We start from the raw sequence: 20,541 nt of genomic DNA, 5'->3' as shown, positions 1-20,541 counted from the left end.
AAAGAAAGAAAGAGATTGACGCAGAGAGCAGAGCTCCATGACAGCAGACAAGTAATCAGACACAGCAGCAGCGTGTCTGATCTGCGGAAACACCTCCCAGGCCTCAGCTCGCAGACATTTGTTACACCTGCTAAGCACCGTGGCTAAATTTAACAATGCCGAAGTGACTATGTGAACATGATTATGTGTTTGTGCATGTGTAAGCGCGAGGGTATATATATTCTTTATGAGTCTGTTTAAAAAGGTGCGACGGGATCATACAGGTGTTGGTTAACGTGTCAGTGTCTGTGCACATGATGGCCGTGATCGCATGTTTGGATTTAACGCAGTGTGCTCACTTCCACTTTATTCACTAACACAATAAAAGTCAGTGCTAATTGTTTTAGAGAATGACTCTGCTCCCTGCTTTGCTCAGTCTCACTGTCTCCATCACCTCCACCCCGCCAGTCTGACCTACTTACACCACAGCTTTCGCGCCGATGGACATGAGCGGAGCGGCTCTATGAGAAGGATCACTAGTCTGACTAGTTACTGAGCTACATTTAATTTACTTTCATTTTTTTTGAGCAGGGGACTTTAGGTAATATAGTTGTCATCATTATGGCATACAGGCTACGTCTCTCTGTTATTGAGTGAGCGATAATTTGAAATGTCTGAATTTCTGGCAGAGCTCTGGGGTTTCATGTGGCCATGGCTGTATACTCAGTCTCACAGCAGGCTGACTGGGCTTGAGGGATGATGGCACAGAGCTGAACTGCGAGCTCTGACACGGCGGCACCAGGAGTTGTGCCAACTGGCTAATTAATTCCCGCTTTATTTGTGAACAGGAAACAATGGGCAGCGATGTGCGAGGCCGGCATGGGGCGGCACACAGGGGGCTGCTGTGACCGAGTGTTCAGCCTGCTGATGGCAGCCTCATTAATGCAGGGGTCTGGGCCAAGGAGCTGGAGCTCGACACCCTCCATCACTGAGGCCTAAATGTCTGTCACTGAATCAATGCCAGGGTAAGCAAACACAGATAAATGAACACTTAGACACAAGCTCGCAGACGTGCTGAGGATGGACTTCACCTGTCAAACACAGGTAATGATTAATGACCTGGTTGGAAATTATGGTTTGTATAGTGACATAGAAGCAGAATAAATAAATACAAAAGGCAGTTCATCAACAGATTACATTTAGTATGCAATACATACCATTTTAGGCAATACAACTACACTTTGATAAATGTAACTTGTTTGCTATCAGTATTCAAGTAGTCTATATCAACGACGTCTCATTTACGGGACTGTTCCGGTGCCGCCCGGATGTTTTTTTGACGGATGTCCCTCATTTTCGGATGAATGTCCCGCACATTCCGCTTTCTTTATGTTGGCATTCTTCTCTGGTTGATTCGGGAAACAACCTCCGAGCTAGAACCGACAATCAAATTAGGTTTTTTTAGTAAAATTCTCATCACACACTCGACAGGCATTTTAATTCCAAAGCTCGCCTCCCTACGTGCACGTTCCACCGAAAAAAAGTTCCTTCCAGATGCTCTTTTGCAGAGGCACCGTACCTCCTTCCCGCACTTAGTGCCGCCCCAAGACGATTGTGATTGGTTTAAAGAAATGCCAATAAACCAGAGCACGTTTTCCTTCCATCCCGGAATGCTGTGTGGACTAGTCAGACATTCCTCCGCAGCGCTGTGGAGGAAGGTCTGGCAATGCGAGACTAGTGTACAAGACATATCTAGAGCTTGTGAGATTGTGGCACACAGCCTCCTTGATCTGCAACTGTTGTCGAAAACACATATGTCAATGTAGCTGTAGAAAGGGTTGTAAGTAGTATGAAGAGAGTACTATCAGCTGTGGCAATGAATACAACATCTTTTTTTTATCATTTCATCGGAATAAGATTCTTCTGGATGAAAACTAGCCTAGAAATCTAGACGCACCCTAGCGGCAGCAAATGTAATTTGCAGCCAGGGTCAGTCTAGCAACTCTCTGTTGGCTTGCGAGCTGGAAAAGCCAAATTCTGGTCAGGCCAATCACATCGTGTGGCTGCTGCTGCTGGCGAACAGCGGTCTTTCGACTCGGCTTTGGCCGCGACTCTGGAAGACTTGGAGTTAAGCACTGAAGTCATTCTTAAAAAAGGAAGATGTGTTCAGAGTTTTGCCGACCGGATACGGCAAAAGTTTAATCTATCAACTAGCGTTGCTCTGGTTAGCTATGAGTGCAGAGGGAATTTGAAAATCAATCGTTTATCCCGCCCCTCGGATTGAGCCCTGCCAATGGTGAGTTCCCAGACCCTGGCTTGTCAGGCTAGATGAAAACAGGATTGTGGACAGCGTGAATGAATGTTAAAGACCACAGGTACACTTTAAGTGCAACATCATCTTTCAGGGTTTGCTCTGTGTTTGGAGAAGAGCAGACGAGCTGCTTGGGGATAGAAGGGTACATACTGAGTCAACGTGGAAGGGCGAAGAAGGGGGAATTAATACAAGCAAGACTGGTTGATCAAAACAGTCACACTTAAAGAGCTTCAACAGGGACAGCAAGTTTTGGTTTCTGTATAGGTTTTCTAATCGGGTCAGACTGTAACAATTAAGTCCTATTTATACCAAATGTTCACATGATAGACCCATATGAAATGTTGTCTTTTAATAATATGGCCCTTTGTTTAGCAGAAAATACCTAACTGTGGACATGAGCTGAATGAATTTAATATATTACCAGAAAGAAATGATAATTATAAATGTGTGTATAATTTCATATTGGTATTCAGGAAAATTAAACAATGTTAGAAATATAGCTTTCACACACATTTAGATTGAGAAGTATAGTAAGAAAATCTGCAGCGAGCACGTAACTGTGTACAGTTATTTCGTTGCCACTAGCACTTGTGTAATGAGTTTTATACTTAAGTTGTAAGACTCAGGCAAGTAGCAAAGAAAGCAATGTCAATGTCTGGAAACTGACCAATCCATTAAATTGGAAAAGGGATTATACATTGTTAACAAAGCCTAGGCAGGCATTTTGAGATAAAAAAAAGCAAATCAGAATGAAGGGTTTAACAGAACTGCTGTAAAATGTGTAGTGAAATCGGTAGATTGCAGTTTAGAATAGTTTTCCCCAAACAGTGGATAAAATCGACCTCTTGCTGTTAGTTTAAGGGTTCTGGCAGCTGTTGATTGTGTGTTCTAGTAAGCAAGTGTAGCGTATTCGCATTTCAACCTTAACCTGAAACCTGGATTAGTTGAACAGCTTTAAGTATCAAGGGAGGGTTAATTAGGATATGAGTGAAGTTTGTAGACGGCGGCTGCTGGTGGCTGCGAGCATATCATCTCTCAGATCTCCAACTAAGCACATTCCCAAGGAGGGAACAGGGGAAAGAGGCCAGTCTGGCCGTGAGTTAATTACCCCGCTGCTAGCTAGCTAGCTGGAACACAAGTGCACAGTCAGCAGGCACTAATTAGGGTTTCTTTTATTCAAACTACTGTTTTTATTGAACAAGGTTTAAGCAGCAGGGGGCAGGAGCTCATGCTGCTGTAAATTGCAATTTTCGCACAGGAGCAGGAAATTAGGTCTGAAGCTTCGGCATCAAATTAGACATGTGAATTTGGTTTCCACACGAGGCCACCTCCTTGCTGCATTTTAAAGAGCAGGGCTTCCCATGCTGATAGATCAAGCCTGCCAGACCTTTGAAAAATGTTTTAATATTATAATGAGAAGAAGAAAAGATGGTCGCTTTTTGATCTGCGATGTGAAAATCAGCCAAGTGGCCCAGCTGTACGTACACTGTTTGTTCTGCCTGGGAGAACTAAAGACCAAGGAATCATCCTGCCTGGAGGATGAGCAGTTTTCTTTGTGACCCACTGTCTCTTTGCGTACATAATCTATTCCTCCGACAGCCTTTACATTTCACAGCCACCATCTCTTAACAGTCGATCCCTGATGATAATTAGCGCAGCTGATCTGGCCTTGCCTCTGACGGCAACCTGCAAGCTCGTAACTTTTAAATGACTTTCCTGTGCACAGATCCACCTGCAGGAGAGATGGCAGTGCACGGCAAGCCTGGCGAACTGGATCTCTTTGTGAAGATAGAGGAAGGCGAAGTGTCAAGGCCAAGATTCTGTAACATTTGAGTGCACTGAGTAGCTAAAAGGATAACGCTCAAGCATAGATAAATCGGAACACAAATTGGAGGCATTTATGTAAACCCTCCATCTGAGCCTTTTTTTTGTGTGGAAACTTGTCAGAGTATTGAATAAAGATTTCAAGTGACAACTATAGTCTATGAATTTCACCTAAAAAGCAGCCAAGCACACATCTCATGATGTTAAGCTATCAAATTATCCTCCATGCTGGGTAACTCTGCAGAGACAAGGAGTCCTGTGAACAGCCAGGAGGGAGATGGCAGAGTGTGAGAGTTGAGGCCTGCTTTTAGCTGTGTGCGTCAGTGTACAGGGAACTCGAAACACAACCAGGTGGCCCAAACTGCGGACATCCAGAAGGTGATCTACAGAGGCTGGATAGTAGGCAGCAAGAGAGGTGACTTTTTCCTATGGCACTTTGATAAAAAATGATTCAGTCTAAAACGAAAAACAGCTCCACGACTTTTGATGCAACACCCAGTCTCTTAATGACACTTTGAAGAGTGGATGAAAAGGAAAAGCATCATAAGAGAATGACGAGGATAAAAAAAATAGATTGAAATTACACTTCTAGGATCGTTCGTGCTGCGGGGAAGCGTGCTCCATCACCAAAATGGATTACAGCGTTGGGCAGAAAAACAAATTGAACTCCAGTTGCGCCTCGTGCTCTGATGTGTCTTACTGTGTCACGTAAAGGAAGAGCAGAGAAATGGTGAAGCTGATGGCTGCACTGTGTCACCAGCCTGCCTGAGTGAGGCAACAGACGTTGGCACTTAGCAGACTCCCTCACACTTGCCGATCTCCTGGGGGCTGGCTGATTACTGTGATTCTGAAATTACAGTCTTGATGAGCTGGAGCATTTTACAAAAAAAAACTGCTGCAGAAATGGGTCATGCTGGAGCTGAGATTCCACTCTGAGAGAAACAGGCAGGAGGAAACAGAGACTTTATGATCAAATAAATAAAGCTGATCAACTAGATGGGCCATAATCAATGTCTGGGAAGTGACTAATCTTTTGGGTATATATAAAAACCTCGCTGTTGGAGAGACAAAGAAAAACTGATGGTATAGTATATGCAGGCATCATTGAGACCACACATGCATTATTACAAAATGTAAATGTATATTTGAATGTATCTAAAAAGTAGGGCTGGGACGATATGCTTTTGTCCGGATTCGATTCTTTCACGATACATGGGTGCCAATTCGATTTTGTATTCTGGAAGTATTGCGGTTTGATAGTATTGAGTATTGCGATTTTCTTTTCCTTCTTTAACAAAAACAGAAAGTTGAATAACACTTCTAGAGACAATATATCATGAGACATTTCTAAAAACACATCACTTGTCAGTCAGTCAGTCTGACATTTATTTCATTTGTAAAGAAGAACATAACATGGATTTTCAGCATTTTCTGCTTTCGCTCTGTTTGACTGGAAACAGATATGATGTAGTCGCTGTCGGCGGTACCGTATAAACAGAACCTATTTCAGATCAATCATTGAGTAATAAAAAATATTGATTCTAGGGAAAAGAATTGATTTTAAAAATCGTCAAAATAAATCACGATACATATGATTTGATTTTTTCCCCCCATCCCTACTAAAAAGTGATAGATGATCATTACACTTTTAACATTGTTGCATTTCCATTCATCCGTTTGTCATACATTAATCACGAGAGCCAGTAAGATGCTGCCCCTCACACTTTAAACAGTCCAAGTTTGTCAGCAGTTAAGTTGTGAAATTCAAACACATTGAATTAACTGGGCCAGCTCTGACTAGTCCGCTGTTAAACCGGGGCAGCAGATTGCTTCTTAAATTCACTCTCATTACAAGATCATCAGGGCAAAACCACTCAGCCGCAATCCATCTGCCAGTCTGACAGTGACTGACTCTCCCTGATGGTGAAAAGTACCCGAGATGGTCAGATCTCAGACATGAATGTGGCGACAGCGTTTTAGTATGCACACAGGACCGCACTCTTGTGGCAGACAGATCTTCAGGGGGAGCGATGGGAGAGGGAAGGGGCCAGTTCTCTGTTCATCAGCAAATTAATGGCGCAGTTCATCCTAATTTCCCTTGAAGACAGATTTATGGTCCTTGAGCACAAAAATATATATTTTTTTCTCTTTTTGGTTTTCACACAGAGCTGCAGAAGAGAACCAGGCCAGGGTTGGCATGGACATCAGACGTGGGGCGGGCAGCAGGATTGTAACAGCTTGGTTTGTTGTGTGGGATGATGGTGGTAGTTAATAGTGTGTGTGGTAGTGTGCGTGCGTCCCGAGATACTTACATTTCTGATATCCAGTGTTCATCTGCGTGTGGGGGAGAAGCTGAAGGGGGAGGTCACCTGGCCCTGGCAGACAGGCCAGCATTTCACACAGACACTAATGCAACATGGGACACACACTTCTCCTCACGCTGCAGAGAGAGAAAGGGGGGGGGGGAGAAGAGAGAGAGAGAGAGAGAGAGAGAGAGAGAGAGAGAGAGAGAGAGAGAGAGAGAGGTCAGCAGTCAGACATAACTGCAAGGCAGCACATGGTGCGTGGTGATACAGTGGCTGGGTCCAGACTAATCCATAGAGCTCTTTGGCCGATCCCCGGAGGCACAGGGCTGAGGGAGACATAGTTACCTTTCAATTAGAAACTGATTCACACCTGGAGCATCAGGTAAGGTGACATTTGATGCCAATAACAACTTCAATTAAACATCAAACAGCTGAAGTAAAACGGGCAGACTGGGCCTGAGGGACTAGCAGCTTTTAAATCGACTCAGTACCTCCTCCAACTCGCCCTGCATGTTAGTCAGCTAGTTGGACCCTGCTACCTGCGCGTTACCTCTCCGCCTCCACCAGACCGTGACGGAGGAAATTAATGACTCCTGTACAATCCAAAAGAACATACTCGAGAGGCCCAGGCGCTGACAAGTTAGTGAGTCTCTGATCGATACTGAAGTCCTCCAGACCTCAAAGAGGCCTTTATTTTGGGGCTATTAAACAATGGAAGCTGGCGCAGGATGTGGTGAAAAGAAATGAATAAACAGGGCTACAGCTCCAATAAATGCCTGCCACTTTGTGCAATAACCTGATGTAATAGAGAGCGGGAAAATGTTTGCCATGCTCCACTTGGCTTACCGCTGTATTCAAAACACCACAGATGCTTGCTTGATCAGCACTGAAGAACAGTCAGGGAGCAAATTAAGTCTACAGAGTCCGTGGCCTCCCCTTTTGCTACGTGGCATCAGAAGAGGGCGGCAAGTGTGCACTGACAAACACCTAGCGCCTATGAGAGAGGCAATTACCCACAAAACAACCTTGGCATGCCTGTCTGCCGCAGGGTGATGGCTTAAAAGTGTCTTCCCCCCTGCAGGGAGAAGAGACAAGTGGAGGAAAGAATGACAAAGCGAGAGAGAAAGGTGGAAAGAGAGAAAGACGGGTGGCGGGTTTGGGGTGGTGGGGGGGCTCAACTTGCTTTAAAAAAGCAGGAGCTCTAAAAGGTCAGGAAGACAGCTCATTTAAATCCTCCCAGCGAGAGGAGAAAAAACAAGCCTTAATGAAGCTGCCAGTTCTACACAGATACCTGAGAGCGTTGCACCTTGGGGTGCTGCAGGGGCAGGGCGGCGGGGGGGGGGGGGGAAGAAAAGGGTAGAGAGAGGGGAAGACTGGTGGGTGGTGAGGCTGCAGTCTGATAAGGATTTGGGGGTGTTTTGTGCAGTTGATGCTGCGTCACCCTTTCTGTTGCCCAGCCTCCCACCACTCTCATCCCCCCCCTTTCCCCTGCTTTCTTTTACAGCCTGGACCGCCATATGGCAGCAATCCCTGCCCTCGATTCAACGTGTCACCATGCATTAACTTTAATTGGCCTGATATGTTATTCTTTTCCCTCTGCCTTGGAAGGATTTTAGGTACATAGCGCCTTGATGTCAGCAGGCAAGATTTCCAGCTCCGTCTCATTTATCAGGGTGCCAAGATTCCATACAAAGATTACAGCAATCTCTTTGACAAGAGGAAGGTTTGGGGTGGAGAAAAACTAAATATCAAATGGTGGCAAGAGACTGAAATGATGTGGGGTGAAAGAAAAGAAACCGCAGCATGAACTGTCAGTGCATTTGTTATAAGAACACACATCAACGCACTACAGGCAAAAAACAGCCAACAGGCCTTTAGCCTGCCCCCTTCCTGCCTCCCCCACAGCGCCCCTGAATGTCAGAAAGCTGTGCAGTGGGGAGTACAGCGGCAAAGGTCAGCCTATGGTAATGCCCCAGCTGACAATCTGCTTTACAGAGCAGGAGGAGATGAAACCCAACAGACAGAAGCCTGACGTCTACTGACTCGCCTCTTAGCACCACTGCCACGGCGAATTCAAATATACATCACACGCCAAACACTGGTGCTTTCTACAAAAGGCACCCGCCCCCACAGAGGCTTTTTTTCTATTTGTATCAGGAGCAGGATGAGTACACTTGATAGATTGTCAAGTCCAGAGAGGGCCTGAACTTGCTAGAGTTGGAGGTGCTTTTCCTCGGGTCGTAATCGGCACGTGACCGGCTCGGCTGGTGGCTTCAGCTGAGTCCTAATTACCCTCTGGTGACCATGCAGGGGGTTTAGCCTGGTCTTGGTTAGGGCTTGTCTCTCCAGCCATCCACACATCCAGGCAAATAGGTGTCTACCCTAATGGCTTAGTAGCTTTTGTGACACAGAGACACAGCCCCTCCTGTCCTGAGTGGAAACAGAGTTGCGTCTGTGAAGGCCAAGCCGAGCCAGCTGGGCAGGCCTTTGGTGGAGTATAGCCAGGCGTCTCACACTATCAGCCCCGTGCAGACAGACACCACGGGGTTCTCACAGTATTAGGGGGGGCCCCCGTGACTCGGCAAGTCTCCACCAGCTACTTATAGAACCGTAATAAAAGTGTGCGAATAACTGTGTGGCTTTCATTATAGACAAATAAAGGCGAGCAGACAAAGCAGGACTTGAGCAAGTGATGCGCATGGCTTGTGTTATGTGTCAAATTGCTCCCATAAAAGCTGACCTATATTTTCTTTTCATTCTGCGATGGGGAAGGAGAAAAGAAAGCCATCTGAAAGTAAAAAAAGAGTTCAAAGAAGAGGAGGAGGTTACAGGATAGACGGAAGCCGTTTAGACCAGCTGACTACATTTTACGTCAAATCTTTTGATCAATATCCTTCTCATCAACTATCTGCATTTGTTTGAAATTTGGGAATTGCATCAGGCTAATTGCATAGGAAAGCATCTACTAAAATACCCACCAGCAGTAACGCATGAGGAAACGCGAGTATTGTGCACCAAAAATAAGCTCATTAGAAGAGACGCGTACAACAATATTGGAGGAGAAAAACAATAAACGTTAAACGGGAAAAAAAGGTGAGAAAGCATGTTTGGTTGCTGGTTGAATATTAACAGCTTTTCTGTACCAATTAAAAACAAAAAGCAATTAGTAGAACCAAGACACCATGTTGTACATTGCTTGTGCTAACGGCTGAAGGAAAGGAGAGCGGAGGAGAAAGCAGGCTGCTGTTATTCTAATTGCATGTTTACCCCCAGGTTATGGGTCTGAAATAGAGCCAAGAACAAATGTTGCAGGAGAAATTTAATGCAACTTCACTGTGTTGATTCTCTCAGGGACAGAGAGAGTGAAATTACTTTTCTTTGCAAGCCGAGTCTCTGAATAGGAGGTAAAGAAAGAAAAGGAGAAGGAAATAGAGAATAGCTTTTTACCCTCGAATACCAAGCCAGAGCGTTCTGTCAAAAGAAAGGGGGGGAAAGCCTTGGCTCTTGAGCACATTAGGAAGAAATGACCCATCGGCATGGCCTTCATTAGCCCATCAGGCTTTTACAAACAACAGAGGTAAAAAAAAGGATTTCTGCTGTTAGCAGAGGGCCACGGGCATGTTAGGCTTTGTCAGGCTGGTTCACAGCCTCACACAATGGATCCTGATGACTCCAGCACATCCAGAGGCATTTGGGACGGGCTGTTTGCTCTTTCAGTCAGCAGAGACCCCCTCATCAACCCGGACTGTTATCTCACACCAAAAGCGAAAGGGCGAGAGAGTGGGAGGCGGTCATGATGGTGAGGGGAGGGCGAAAACAATGAGGAGACGACCAACCCAAACTTAAACTTGCACACAAATTGAGAGTCTGTAAAATAGTGGTTTCCAAGTTGCTAGACAGGGGGTGTCAGACATACAACTGTCAAACAAGAAAACTGCTGAAGTAGTGTGGGAGAGAGGAAGACAGCTACTTGAAACTACTCTTCTTTAGAGGGAGGGAGGGGTCTGCGAAACAACTTGGAGGCTGTATGCTCAGTAACTAACTGATGAAAAAGTGACAGTTCCCTGAGGTGAGATGGTGGATATGGAGCGGAGAGAGACAGCATGCTTCTGGAATAATGCATAGTCCACAGCTGGATCGGCTAAATCTTTGCATAATTGTCAGATACAGAAAGTTGGATTCCTCAATGAAAAACGCTTCTGCCCTTAGAGGAGCTGTGTAGCCTGAAACTAAGAAAAGGAAACGCACTTCCAAGGTACCTAGGGCCTCTTCTTTTTAGAGCGACCTCATTCATCCACTCTTGTCTTTACATCACTGGTTTGAAGCCTCTTGGATGATGTCCACTGCTCCTCACAGTGGAGAAGATGGCAGTAATGGTGGTGAGGTGAGAGGATGAGAAGATATCAGGGCAGTAAGTGTCCTGGCTATCTTTATCAGAGCTATCTATGTAACGGCCATTACCCGTCCCCCACGTCAGCGCTGCGGGGACATCCAGCCAAGGTTCATTCTCCAACTCAGGGTCAGTTTCACTAACAGCCACTTAAGCCTACTTGCCTACCCGAAGAGCTCTACAAATGTGGAAGGTAGAGCTAAGTGTGCTCAGTCATGTCAAGCCTGGCCAAGGTCAGATGGGCAGACAGAAAGTGCTGGCAGCGCCGCATGCATTGCGTCATGAATGCCAAAATGCCGGGGCCCCTGGCTGTGCCGTTTGACAGACATGTTTACACCTGATAGAAAATGCAGTGTGGATGGCCTGCCAAAACAGAGGGGATCCAAAGTGAGGGTGCCAGCCTAGTTATTTATTTATCTGCTGCAAATCCATCCAGAGTGCAGCCAGAAGCTGGGCATGCCTCAGTGAGGAGTAAGCCAGCCTACTCTCAGATATGACTAAACCACTTGAGGGAGAGAGAAAAAAAAAAAGATCTGACATGTAGTAAAAGAAAAGGAAAGAACTCATGAAGCAGCTTTAGAGATTGGATTTGATTTACTCACATGTACTCTTAAAACATCTCACAGTAATCAATGATTAGTGCATGAAAATGAGTCAAATTAATCAGAGCTTATTCTAAAATCCTCCATGACAATGTTCAGAGACTGGGCCTGTTTCTACTCAGCATTGCCATTGTGGCAGGCATTTATTGGAGCTGTAGCCCTCAGCAATTAAAACACGTTGACTAGGTAGTTGGACTTGGAAGCAAATGTCAACAAAGTGAGTCTGTAGCTCAACGAAATGCTAACATCAGCAAACTAACATGCTCACAATAACAGTGCTACCATGCCGATGTTGCACTTTGGCTCAACTCTCTTGTTTTTAAATGTGCTTTATAAATAAAGTTGGATTGGAATGTTTAGCAGGTTTGCCATGTTCACCATTCTAGTTTAGCATGTAAGCATGCTAACATTTGCTAATTAGGCTGAGGGGAGTGCCATTACCTTTGCAGGTATCTGATCATAAACCAAAAATATTTGGCAGATTAAAATTGGGACCCAATGATGGTGCTAGATGAAAAGTTAAGGGATGACCAAAAGTTATTACAGTTCAACCTGAGGAGCAAATGAATTTCTGTACCAAATGTCAGTGAAACTGCTGGTTATGCTAGAGGAAGTCAGGGAATCACCAAAGCCATTAGGACACATCAATATCTGAATAAAAGTTTGTGCCAATCTATCAAGTAAATGTTGAAATATTTCACCAGATAAGAGAAACGTTTACCCGCTAGTGGTACTAGATGAAAAATCAAGAGATCACCAAAATCTACATGAATGCCTGTACAAGATTTCTTGACAAACATATTGTTGAGATATTTGGACCAAAGTGGTGGACTGAACAACAATAGACCAAAAGCCCGACGTTGCCGTCCCTAGAGCCACACTACACTAGCTTGGTGTACTGGATATGCAAGATGAAAACAGTGGAGAAACACTGAGAAGCATAGGAATGCAAGCAAACACCATGGATAAGATTTTGTATCCTCTGGAGAAACTTCAGTCTTCTGCCATCAGATCACACAACTCGGAGACGTCGCTCATACATATGAGAGCAACACTGCTCCCTTTCATCTCCTCTGTGGTGCCACCGCATCGGTGTTATCTTCACATATCCTCATATCACACCAGACAACAATGTGCTGAGTCACATGCTGCTGTGTCAGATGCCAGACTGTAGGGTTGGGTACAGGACTAGGATGGCATGGTTGGAACAACACAGACATACAGATACTAGGCTACCGTTAATCTACTATCTCTCTGGGCGTCAGGGTATGTGCAGCGATAGATTGGCAGACTTTAGGCAGCTGGTTTTTCAAGTTGCTTGCTTGTGTGAACGCTTAGTTATAAAATCGCATAGTTGTGGAACAGGCAGGGTGAAGAAACCTAAACAAACAGATGAGCCTGCGTTGAACTGATCTACTGCAGATTTATAACATACAAAGAAATATGTATCCAACATGAACTACAAGTCCTGCCCTGTAAACAAAAATGACAAGAGCCTTGTTCTTCTGACAACCAATTTAAGGCTGCAAATACACTGTGGCTAAGAGGAAACAATGCAATTAAGCCTTCTACATTTAATTCCTTTCAGGTCTGAAATAGAAATGAGCCCAGTTGCCCAACAGAGGTTTAAAAGCAGACTTCTTGTCCTAACTATTTGACTGTAAGTCGGCCAGGCCTTTTCCCTGGTTAGTTAGTGGGAAATAACTCAGGGTGCTGAGAGCTAGAGCGCAGCAGCATTGTTCCAGCTGGCGGAAAAAGTGGGAAATGAAGATGGAGTGGTTTGATTTCATTTGTTAGCAGGTGCATCCATTTTGTGTTCTACCCCACACCCACCTCGCCTCTCTCAGTCAAAGCGCTTATCAGAAATTGGACACCCCAGTGACAAATTGAGCCTGCGATTAAAAGGGAGAAAGAGGAAAGCTTTGTTAAGTGCTGCTGATTGGGATCCCAGGCTGCCCTCACACATCAGGTGTGTGTGTGTGTGTGTGTGTGTGTGTGTGTGTGCTTGGTACAGAGCCAATAGCAGAGCTGACACCACCACCTCCTCTTCTCTCATTTTCCCCTCTCTCCAGGTGTTCCCACGGCTTACATTTCTGCTCAGAGTACTCAGCAAACAAAACCAAATCAATGCAGCTGCTCCCCCATCTCTCTCTCACACACATTCATAGATATATACAGTACATGCATAGGAAATTCCACAGGCAAACCATATTTGGTGATTTTTTTCCCCTGCAGGAATAATGACCTCATCTGGTATTTCCAGTGTCTTCTTATTGACATCTATGCTGTGTTTAACAGAGAAAAAAGTTAAGCATTTGTGTGTTTGTCACACCCAGACCCATATTATTGACCCAGCACTAACCAGCCCTGGCCTGTTTGCCAGCGCAGCTAGGCTGATTTAAGAGGGGGGGGTCAGAGCAGCTCTGCTAGGCAGAACTGTGCGAGCGCTGACTCTCACAAATCATCCTAAAAGGGCTTAACGCACAAAAACAGCTTCCAGTGTTACACAGGCCTGCTGTGAGAGATTTATCCACTTTGCCATTATACTAACTGGCCTCTCTCCCATATGAGCTGCTGCATATATACCAATTCACACACACAAAGAAAAAACCCTAATTAGACGTTATGCCTGGTCCAACTCTGCAGGAGGACTCACTCAAAAAATTCAACATTTTATTATTCTGCATTAAAAACATAATCTTGTTTACCATTAGTCTTCTTATTTATTACTGACACGCTGCTTACATGCTGTTGGTTTAAACACCTTCATGTCTTAACTGACTTGTGACATAATTAAAGTGTGAGCGGTGTCTACATCTGTAAAATGACCATCAATTTTAAAATGCCCATATTATGAAAAAAGTCTTTTTCTGGGATTTGGGGTGTTATTTTGTGTCTCTGGTGCTTCCACACACATACAAACTTGGAAAAAAAACATCCATGCTGTTTTGAGTGAGATACGGGTTTCTGAATGTAACCTGCCTTCAGTCTCCGGGTGAGCTGTTCAAAATCGGCAGGGCCGTCTACGTCATCGCCTGAAACATTTGGTGTGTGCTAACCACTTTACCTAATACATCATCAGCTAGCTGTTTCTCCAACTTCGATCAGTACAAGGCAGGATTAGCCGGGAGACTTCTTCTAAACGAGGGCGCACTTCCAACTTTGCGTGGAATACATGCAGAACAGGGACATGTCAGTAGTTCTATAGCGACTCCCAACAAAAGATGGGATAGAAGTGTGATGCCTCACTCTGTAACTAAAACAGAGAGCTCAACACACAGGGTGAAAAGAGGAGCTGCAGCAACATGCAGTACAACAAATATATGGTGTTTTTTGAAAATTACTATTACTATTCTGGTACACCTCAAAATACAATTACGAACCTGAATATGAGCATAATATGGGCACTTTAAGAATTTAGATACTGTAATAACTATGGGATACTTAATCATTCATGAACACTGATGAATTTAAGTAAACCAGCTTCATCTTTAACTGTGTTATTTTATGTACAGTTGAATGTGTTGTTAGTTAATGACACTTCTGTGGCATTAGTTTTCTAATTTTATGCATAATTGTTTAATGCAGGCCAAAGGAAAAGATTAAGAGAATTAAGAGAAGAGTGGATTACTGAGATGCAGGTCTGGTGGGTGTTTGCTCTGAACTGGTGCGATCCACTGAAATGGTGGAAATACATATACTTAAATATATATCAATTTCCATTCCACTCCATTATACACAGAATACCAGCTGATATCAGTTGCATTGTTTTTTTAATCAGGGCAGCAGTTTTCAGATTACATTATGTGCTTACATTTTGTTGCAATTGCAAAAGGGTTCTCGACTGTTGTAGAAAGAAGTGGCTGATCTTTGATGCAATATCTACATTGCCCATTATCAGCAACCATTCATCCAATGTTCCAAAGGCACATTCTGTTTACTAATCAGATATCATTTGAAAAGGCTAACTGAGAAAACATTGGAGAACCGTTTTGCAATTATGTAAGCACATAATGTAATCTGAAAACTGCTGCCCTGGTTAAAAAAACAATGCAACTGATCTCAGCTGGTATTCTGACTATAATGGAGTGGAATGGTAATTTCTAAGTGACCCCAAACTTTTGACCGGTAGAGTGTGTGTGTGCACACTGTATGTGTGTGTGTGTGTGTGTGTGTGTGTGTGTGTGTATGTGTGTATGTGTGTATATATATATATATATATATATATATTTATTCTGCTGCAGCCACACAAATCAAAAACAAATACCTACTCGCCGATTCCAAACCCTGCTGTGTACATGTTCGATAAAAGCTGATCGTTCTCCATCCTGTGTCTACGCAAGGTTGGTAAGGTCAACCGCCTCCATGGCAGCTCTGACATTCAGTCTGGCCTCCAGCGAGATCAAACAAGTCCCCCTCGCACCTACAGACCAGCTGAGGAATAAAAGACATATTTTTCAACCAGACAGGGTTGTGTGAGATGCGCTGCTTTTTCCCTTGGCGAAACACACAAGACATTTGTGGTCTCTCCTTCATCTCCTGTGTATATGTGAGAGCCTCTCTGCCCCCTAGTTCTTTCCCCAGCAGACACTGGCTCAGGGCACTGGGCAGCCAGCTGGTGACTCTGTGGAGAGCCAGGCAAACACAGGCCCGGCATGGCAAACATCGCACCTCTGTGCCTGCATGGGAACATCTGGCCCTCCCAGGCTTGCAGGGCCCTGCGTCTGTCTGCCTGTCTGACTGTGAGCCTACACATACTGTTGGTGTGTACTGGTGTTGTCATGGCATAAAGATTTTTACTCCTACACATGTACTGGTTTAATATACAAAAACAACTACAATACGAAAGCAAACAAGCCAAATGGCACACAACAACCTCACCACTATTCATGATTATGCAATTACTGATTTAGCAGCTCTTTTGCACTGAAATGTTGGAATGTCAAAACTATTTAGCTTGTAGATTAACTCACTTCCATATTTTGCCCCTGACCCCAGTTTTGTCAGCCAGTTTAGGCGGATTGAGATTAAATTCAGAATTCCACAATGGCTGGATATTCAACCTCAATATGTTTAGATACAGACCAAAATGTGTTAATTTTGCAAATGAGTATCGAAAACTGTCAAATACCGAAAGATAGCATCGAACGCCTGGTCAGATTTGTTATCTTGGTTACTTATTCTTTGATCAAATAGCTCATGGTTTATATCAAAGAAAGATTAGCTTAAAATATTCAATCTCTTCTTCTGGCCTGTACCAGTGAGATAGAGTCATATGAGTAATAGTTAGCCCAGATGATAAAACTCCTTTTCCTATCGCTCACTTTCTCTTGCATCATGCCCGCTCATACAGATCTCCTGCGGCCGTCCAATGACTTAAGACTGATGAGGCATGCTCAAAGGTCTACGCCATTGAGCACAGCATTAATGCACCCAGCAGCAAATTTTTTGCCATCGACCCTCGTTCCCTGCAATAAGGACAGAGCCATCAATCAGGCCGAGATAGCAGACACCCGACACGGGCTGATGAAGTAGGGGACTTTGGAGCTAATGACAAATGGATCCCTCAGATATGGCCACAGTCTTCTATGACAGTCCGCCGAGAACACTTGACCTTTAGCAAAAATCCTGAGCCACTTTTTGCCAACACTGTGCAATGCAAAAACGGAGAATATGCAAACTGCTGTTGCTTTTAATAAAGTGTGGTTATTGTGTTAGAACTCCTGGGTCCGGCTGAGAGTCTCAGCCATGTCACTCTCAGAGCTGCTGCTGAACGGCCCAGACCTCCTCTGTTCTCACACCAAAGCTCTGGGAGTGACCTTCAGGAGGCTTGCTAGTCCTGCTAATTGGGGTCTCAACAGAGCACGGCAATCCCCCCGCCCCCCCATCCCCACACACACGCACATACACATACACTCCACTGGAGGAGGGACTAGGGAAAAGGGGGAGGGCTGTATTATTTGCTTGGTGGGAAACAGACACAAAAAAAATGGAACCTGGGCTTCAAAACTGAACTTTGAAATACAGAATCAAACTTGGGCTGCACTGAAGGGAAACCAGTAAGATAACCTAAGAGTCCTTTGTAACGTGGATGCTGAATGGGGCTGGTCGACACAATAATAATGTAACATTGACCAAAACATATTCCTCTGACATCAAAATATATCACAAGTTCTCCATAATTCTACACATAAGATTTCACAATGTTGAGAAAATACCACTGTATGATTAACGTTAGGAGATAAATACTCAATATTGACATACTGAACGTACCTCACTGCAGTCACAACAGCCGGCCAACACTCCAAAATTCAAAGGTATTCAGTAATACCGAATAAGCCAGAGAAAAGCAGCTATTTCTCACAGTTAAGAAGCTGCAACCTGTTTATTTTGAACAAATAATCAGTTATTAAAATAGCAGCTGGTTATTTTTCTGTTGGTCAACAAGCTAACCTCACCGCAGTTACAACAGCCGAGCAGAGGTTTTGCGAATGTGACATTAAGATTCAAAGATAGCAAACAAAGTGCTGTGGATTGAAACAGTGTTAGAACAAAGTAGCAAATCAAACGTCATAGTAGCTATTACTGTACAATACTAGTGCTGGGCAGTATACCGATTCACACCGAATACCGGTGTATATTTTCGTTATGATATGAATTTTTTATATACCGCCATACCGGTGTATTTGATTACACAACATTCGGAACGCTACGCAGCGCCGCGTGACACTGTTTCAGACGGGACCCTTTTCAATGTTGCGCTTCTAAACACGCATGGTGCGACTGCGAGGCGTGGTGAGGTTAAACAGTAGTGCTCTGGTGTTACGTTACGGTGAAGATGGATAGGATAGACATTGAAAGTTCCGAAATCGAAGCTGCAGAACTAGTAGAACATGATGACACAGAATAACTTGAGCCAAAAAGAGGAGCCGTGTCTGTTTTGGAGTTTTTTTGGTTTCAGACGTCGACCAAACAACCATTTTATGCAAGTGTTGTCGGGCTAAAGTTGTCCCCGGAGGCGGTAACATGAGCAATTTGCTCCACCACCTTAGCCGCAAGCACGTCTTGGAATATCAAGAATGTATGAAGTTAAGTTCAGCGCCCTCCACATCAGCAGGTAACACAGGGAAAGCAAAAGAAAAGTCGAGCCAAATGTCACTTCAAGACACGTTTGCTAGAGGAACTCCCTACAACAGAAAGAGCAAACGGTGGATCGAGATTACAAACTCTATCACTATCCACCTAGCCGAAGACATGGCCCCGCTTAATACAGTCGAAGGCTTCACTCGGCCGTGCTAACGTTAAGACCTGTCACCTCAAGCATGCAGCGGAGCAACCTAATGAACGCAATAACAATCCACCTACGGTCCCACTACAGACCGTCGAGAAAGACGGGCTCAGAGCAATGATTAAAACACTGGATTTAAGATGTCTTGCCTCGCCGAAATACTTCCGCCAAACCACTAAGGTTATTCAAACACCGAAGCAAGCTGACAGCGGAGCTGGGCCCACTTTTCTACAACAACCTAACGTTAACCTGTGGTCAAGGTAGTGCTTAAACAGCAATCTTACACCTACTTTGTTTTGTAAAGGAAGCATGTTAAAGTTGTTATGTGTATTTATTTAATTTATTTTACTACTTTGTATTTTGTACAATAAAAAAAAATTGTTTAAATTCTGTAACCGTTTCATGCATTCTCCTTCATATAACATTATTGTATAATGTTGTGGAGCCAAGCAAATCCTTTAGTCATCAAAACTGTGAGTAAACATGATGACATTGAAACGTTTTTTTATATATTCTGACAGTACTGAATATTGACAGTAAAATAAGCCAATATAAACCAATCAAGCAAAAGAAAGAAAATACCATGATATACCGTGAAACCGCCAGAATCTTAAAAAATACTGTGATACAATTTTTTTGTCATACCGCCCAGCACTATACAATACCAAGTAATATTAGTGAGTGAACAACAATTGAAAATAAAACATCAAACTTGGGGAAGAAATATAATGGTATTTGAAAAAGTAAAGGGCACCACAAAGAGGATCATGGGTTTCTAAAAGGGAACGTGGGTCAGGCAGGTCAGCGCTCTGCTCTCAGGAACATGGAGACAATGACACAGGTAATTTAGAGCAGGCTCAGCCAGGCTGCACCTGTGCACTTGGAGCTTGCCAACACATCATCATATCAGGGCCATTTCCTATAAGTGTGACCAGCACTCGAATAAAAGGGGAAGAAAATGTACAGGAAGTCATCCTGCCAAAAAAAAGCCTTTATTGTTGAGGAGCTTGGTTTTTAAGAATGCGTTAAAGGGCAAAATACACACTTTTCTGAAGGAATTTAAGGACATAAAGTGAACATGGTACCCATTTTAAAGTAGGTGTGTGATAGAACCCGTGAATGAGACTTTGAGCAAGGGTGGCCATGAATAGAAAGGTCTACATTTAATTTGCTAATCCATCATTCCAATTGTACTCTGCAACAAAAGGGAGAGAAGAGTGGTGGGGCATTCAGAGGCAATAGAGCATGCTGAGGGGTGCGTGTGTGTGGTTCTCCATGGAGCCAGAGAGGCCACGGCCCTTGGCCCTAAAAGCCCGGCCAGCGCTGGGGAGAATGGGCTCTGATGAGCTCAACGCAGGCAAGACTAATCCCTTCATGTCCAAAGAATTGTTTAACTGACTGATTAACCCAAACCTCTCGATTGCGCTTACAATTTATTTGCTCAATCAAGTCTCCTGCACTCATCATGCTGCAGTGTGTGGGTGGTGATGGCGAGGGAGAGAAAGAAAAAGAGAAAGAATGAGACCGAGAGAGAGAAAGAATGAGACCGAGAGAGAGAGAGAGAGAGAGAGAGAGAGATAAACAAAAGGGGCTGCAAAACAATCCATTTGGAGGGAGCACACGGAAGTCAACAGACAGCTTTTTGGTTGTACTTGCAATTCTCCAAATGCACATAGCACGAGTTCCTGCGAACCAGCTGTTGCTAACATTCAAAAGGTCAGAGAACTCTTGCCTTGAGAGATTTCAAGTAGAAAGTCAGCCGAGGTGTGTTAGCATACTGCACTGGCGTGCTGGGTTTTTCACCAGCTTCATGGGAAAAGGAAATTTAAAAGGCACTC

General features: G+C 44.1%; 1 protein-coding gene and 1 long non-coding RNA gene across 5 annotated transcripts in view; one reads left to right on the top strand and one right to left on the bottom strand.

The window, feature by feature from the left end:
- fam222ba (family with sequence similarity 222 member Ba) overlaps positions 1-20,541 on the bottom strand; it is a 32,360-nt gene that overhangs the window by 4,211 nt on the left and 7,608 nt on the right. For all 4 annotated transcript variants that reach the window (XM_031310743.2, XM_036008952.1, XM_036008953.1 and 1 more), the window contains exon 2: positions 6,430-6,557. In XM_031310743.2, the coding sequence (XP_031166603.2) occupies positions 6,430-6,511 (82 nt within the window). In that variant the 5' untranslated portion in view covers positions 6,512-6,557. The remainder of the gene's footprint in view (positions 1-6,429; positions 6,558-20,541) is intronic.
- Positions 360-18,950, top strand: LOC116058110. Its single transcript, XR_004106956.2, has 3 exons — positions 360-370; positions 12,781-12,785; positions 18,510-18,950. It is a non-coding gene; the product is annotated as an uncharacterized LOC116058110 (long non-coding RNA).

Source organism: Sander lucioperca, chromosome 13 (genome assembly GCF_008315115.2).
Source record: "Sander lucioperca isolate FBNREF2018 chromosome 13, SLUC_FBN_1.2, whole genome shotgun sequence".
Classification (NCBI taxonomy): domain Eukaryota; kingdom Metazoa; phylum Chordata; class Actinopteri; order Perciformes; family Percidae; genus Sander; species Sander lucioperca.
This window is presented reverse-complemented; position numbering and strand designations above follow the sequence as displayed.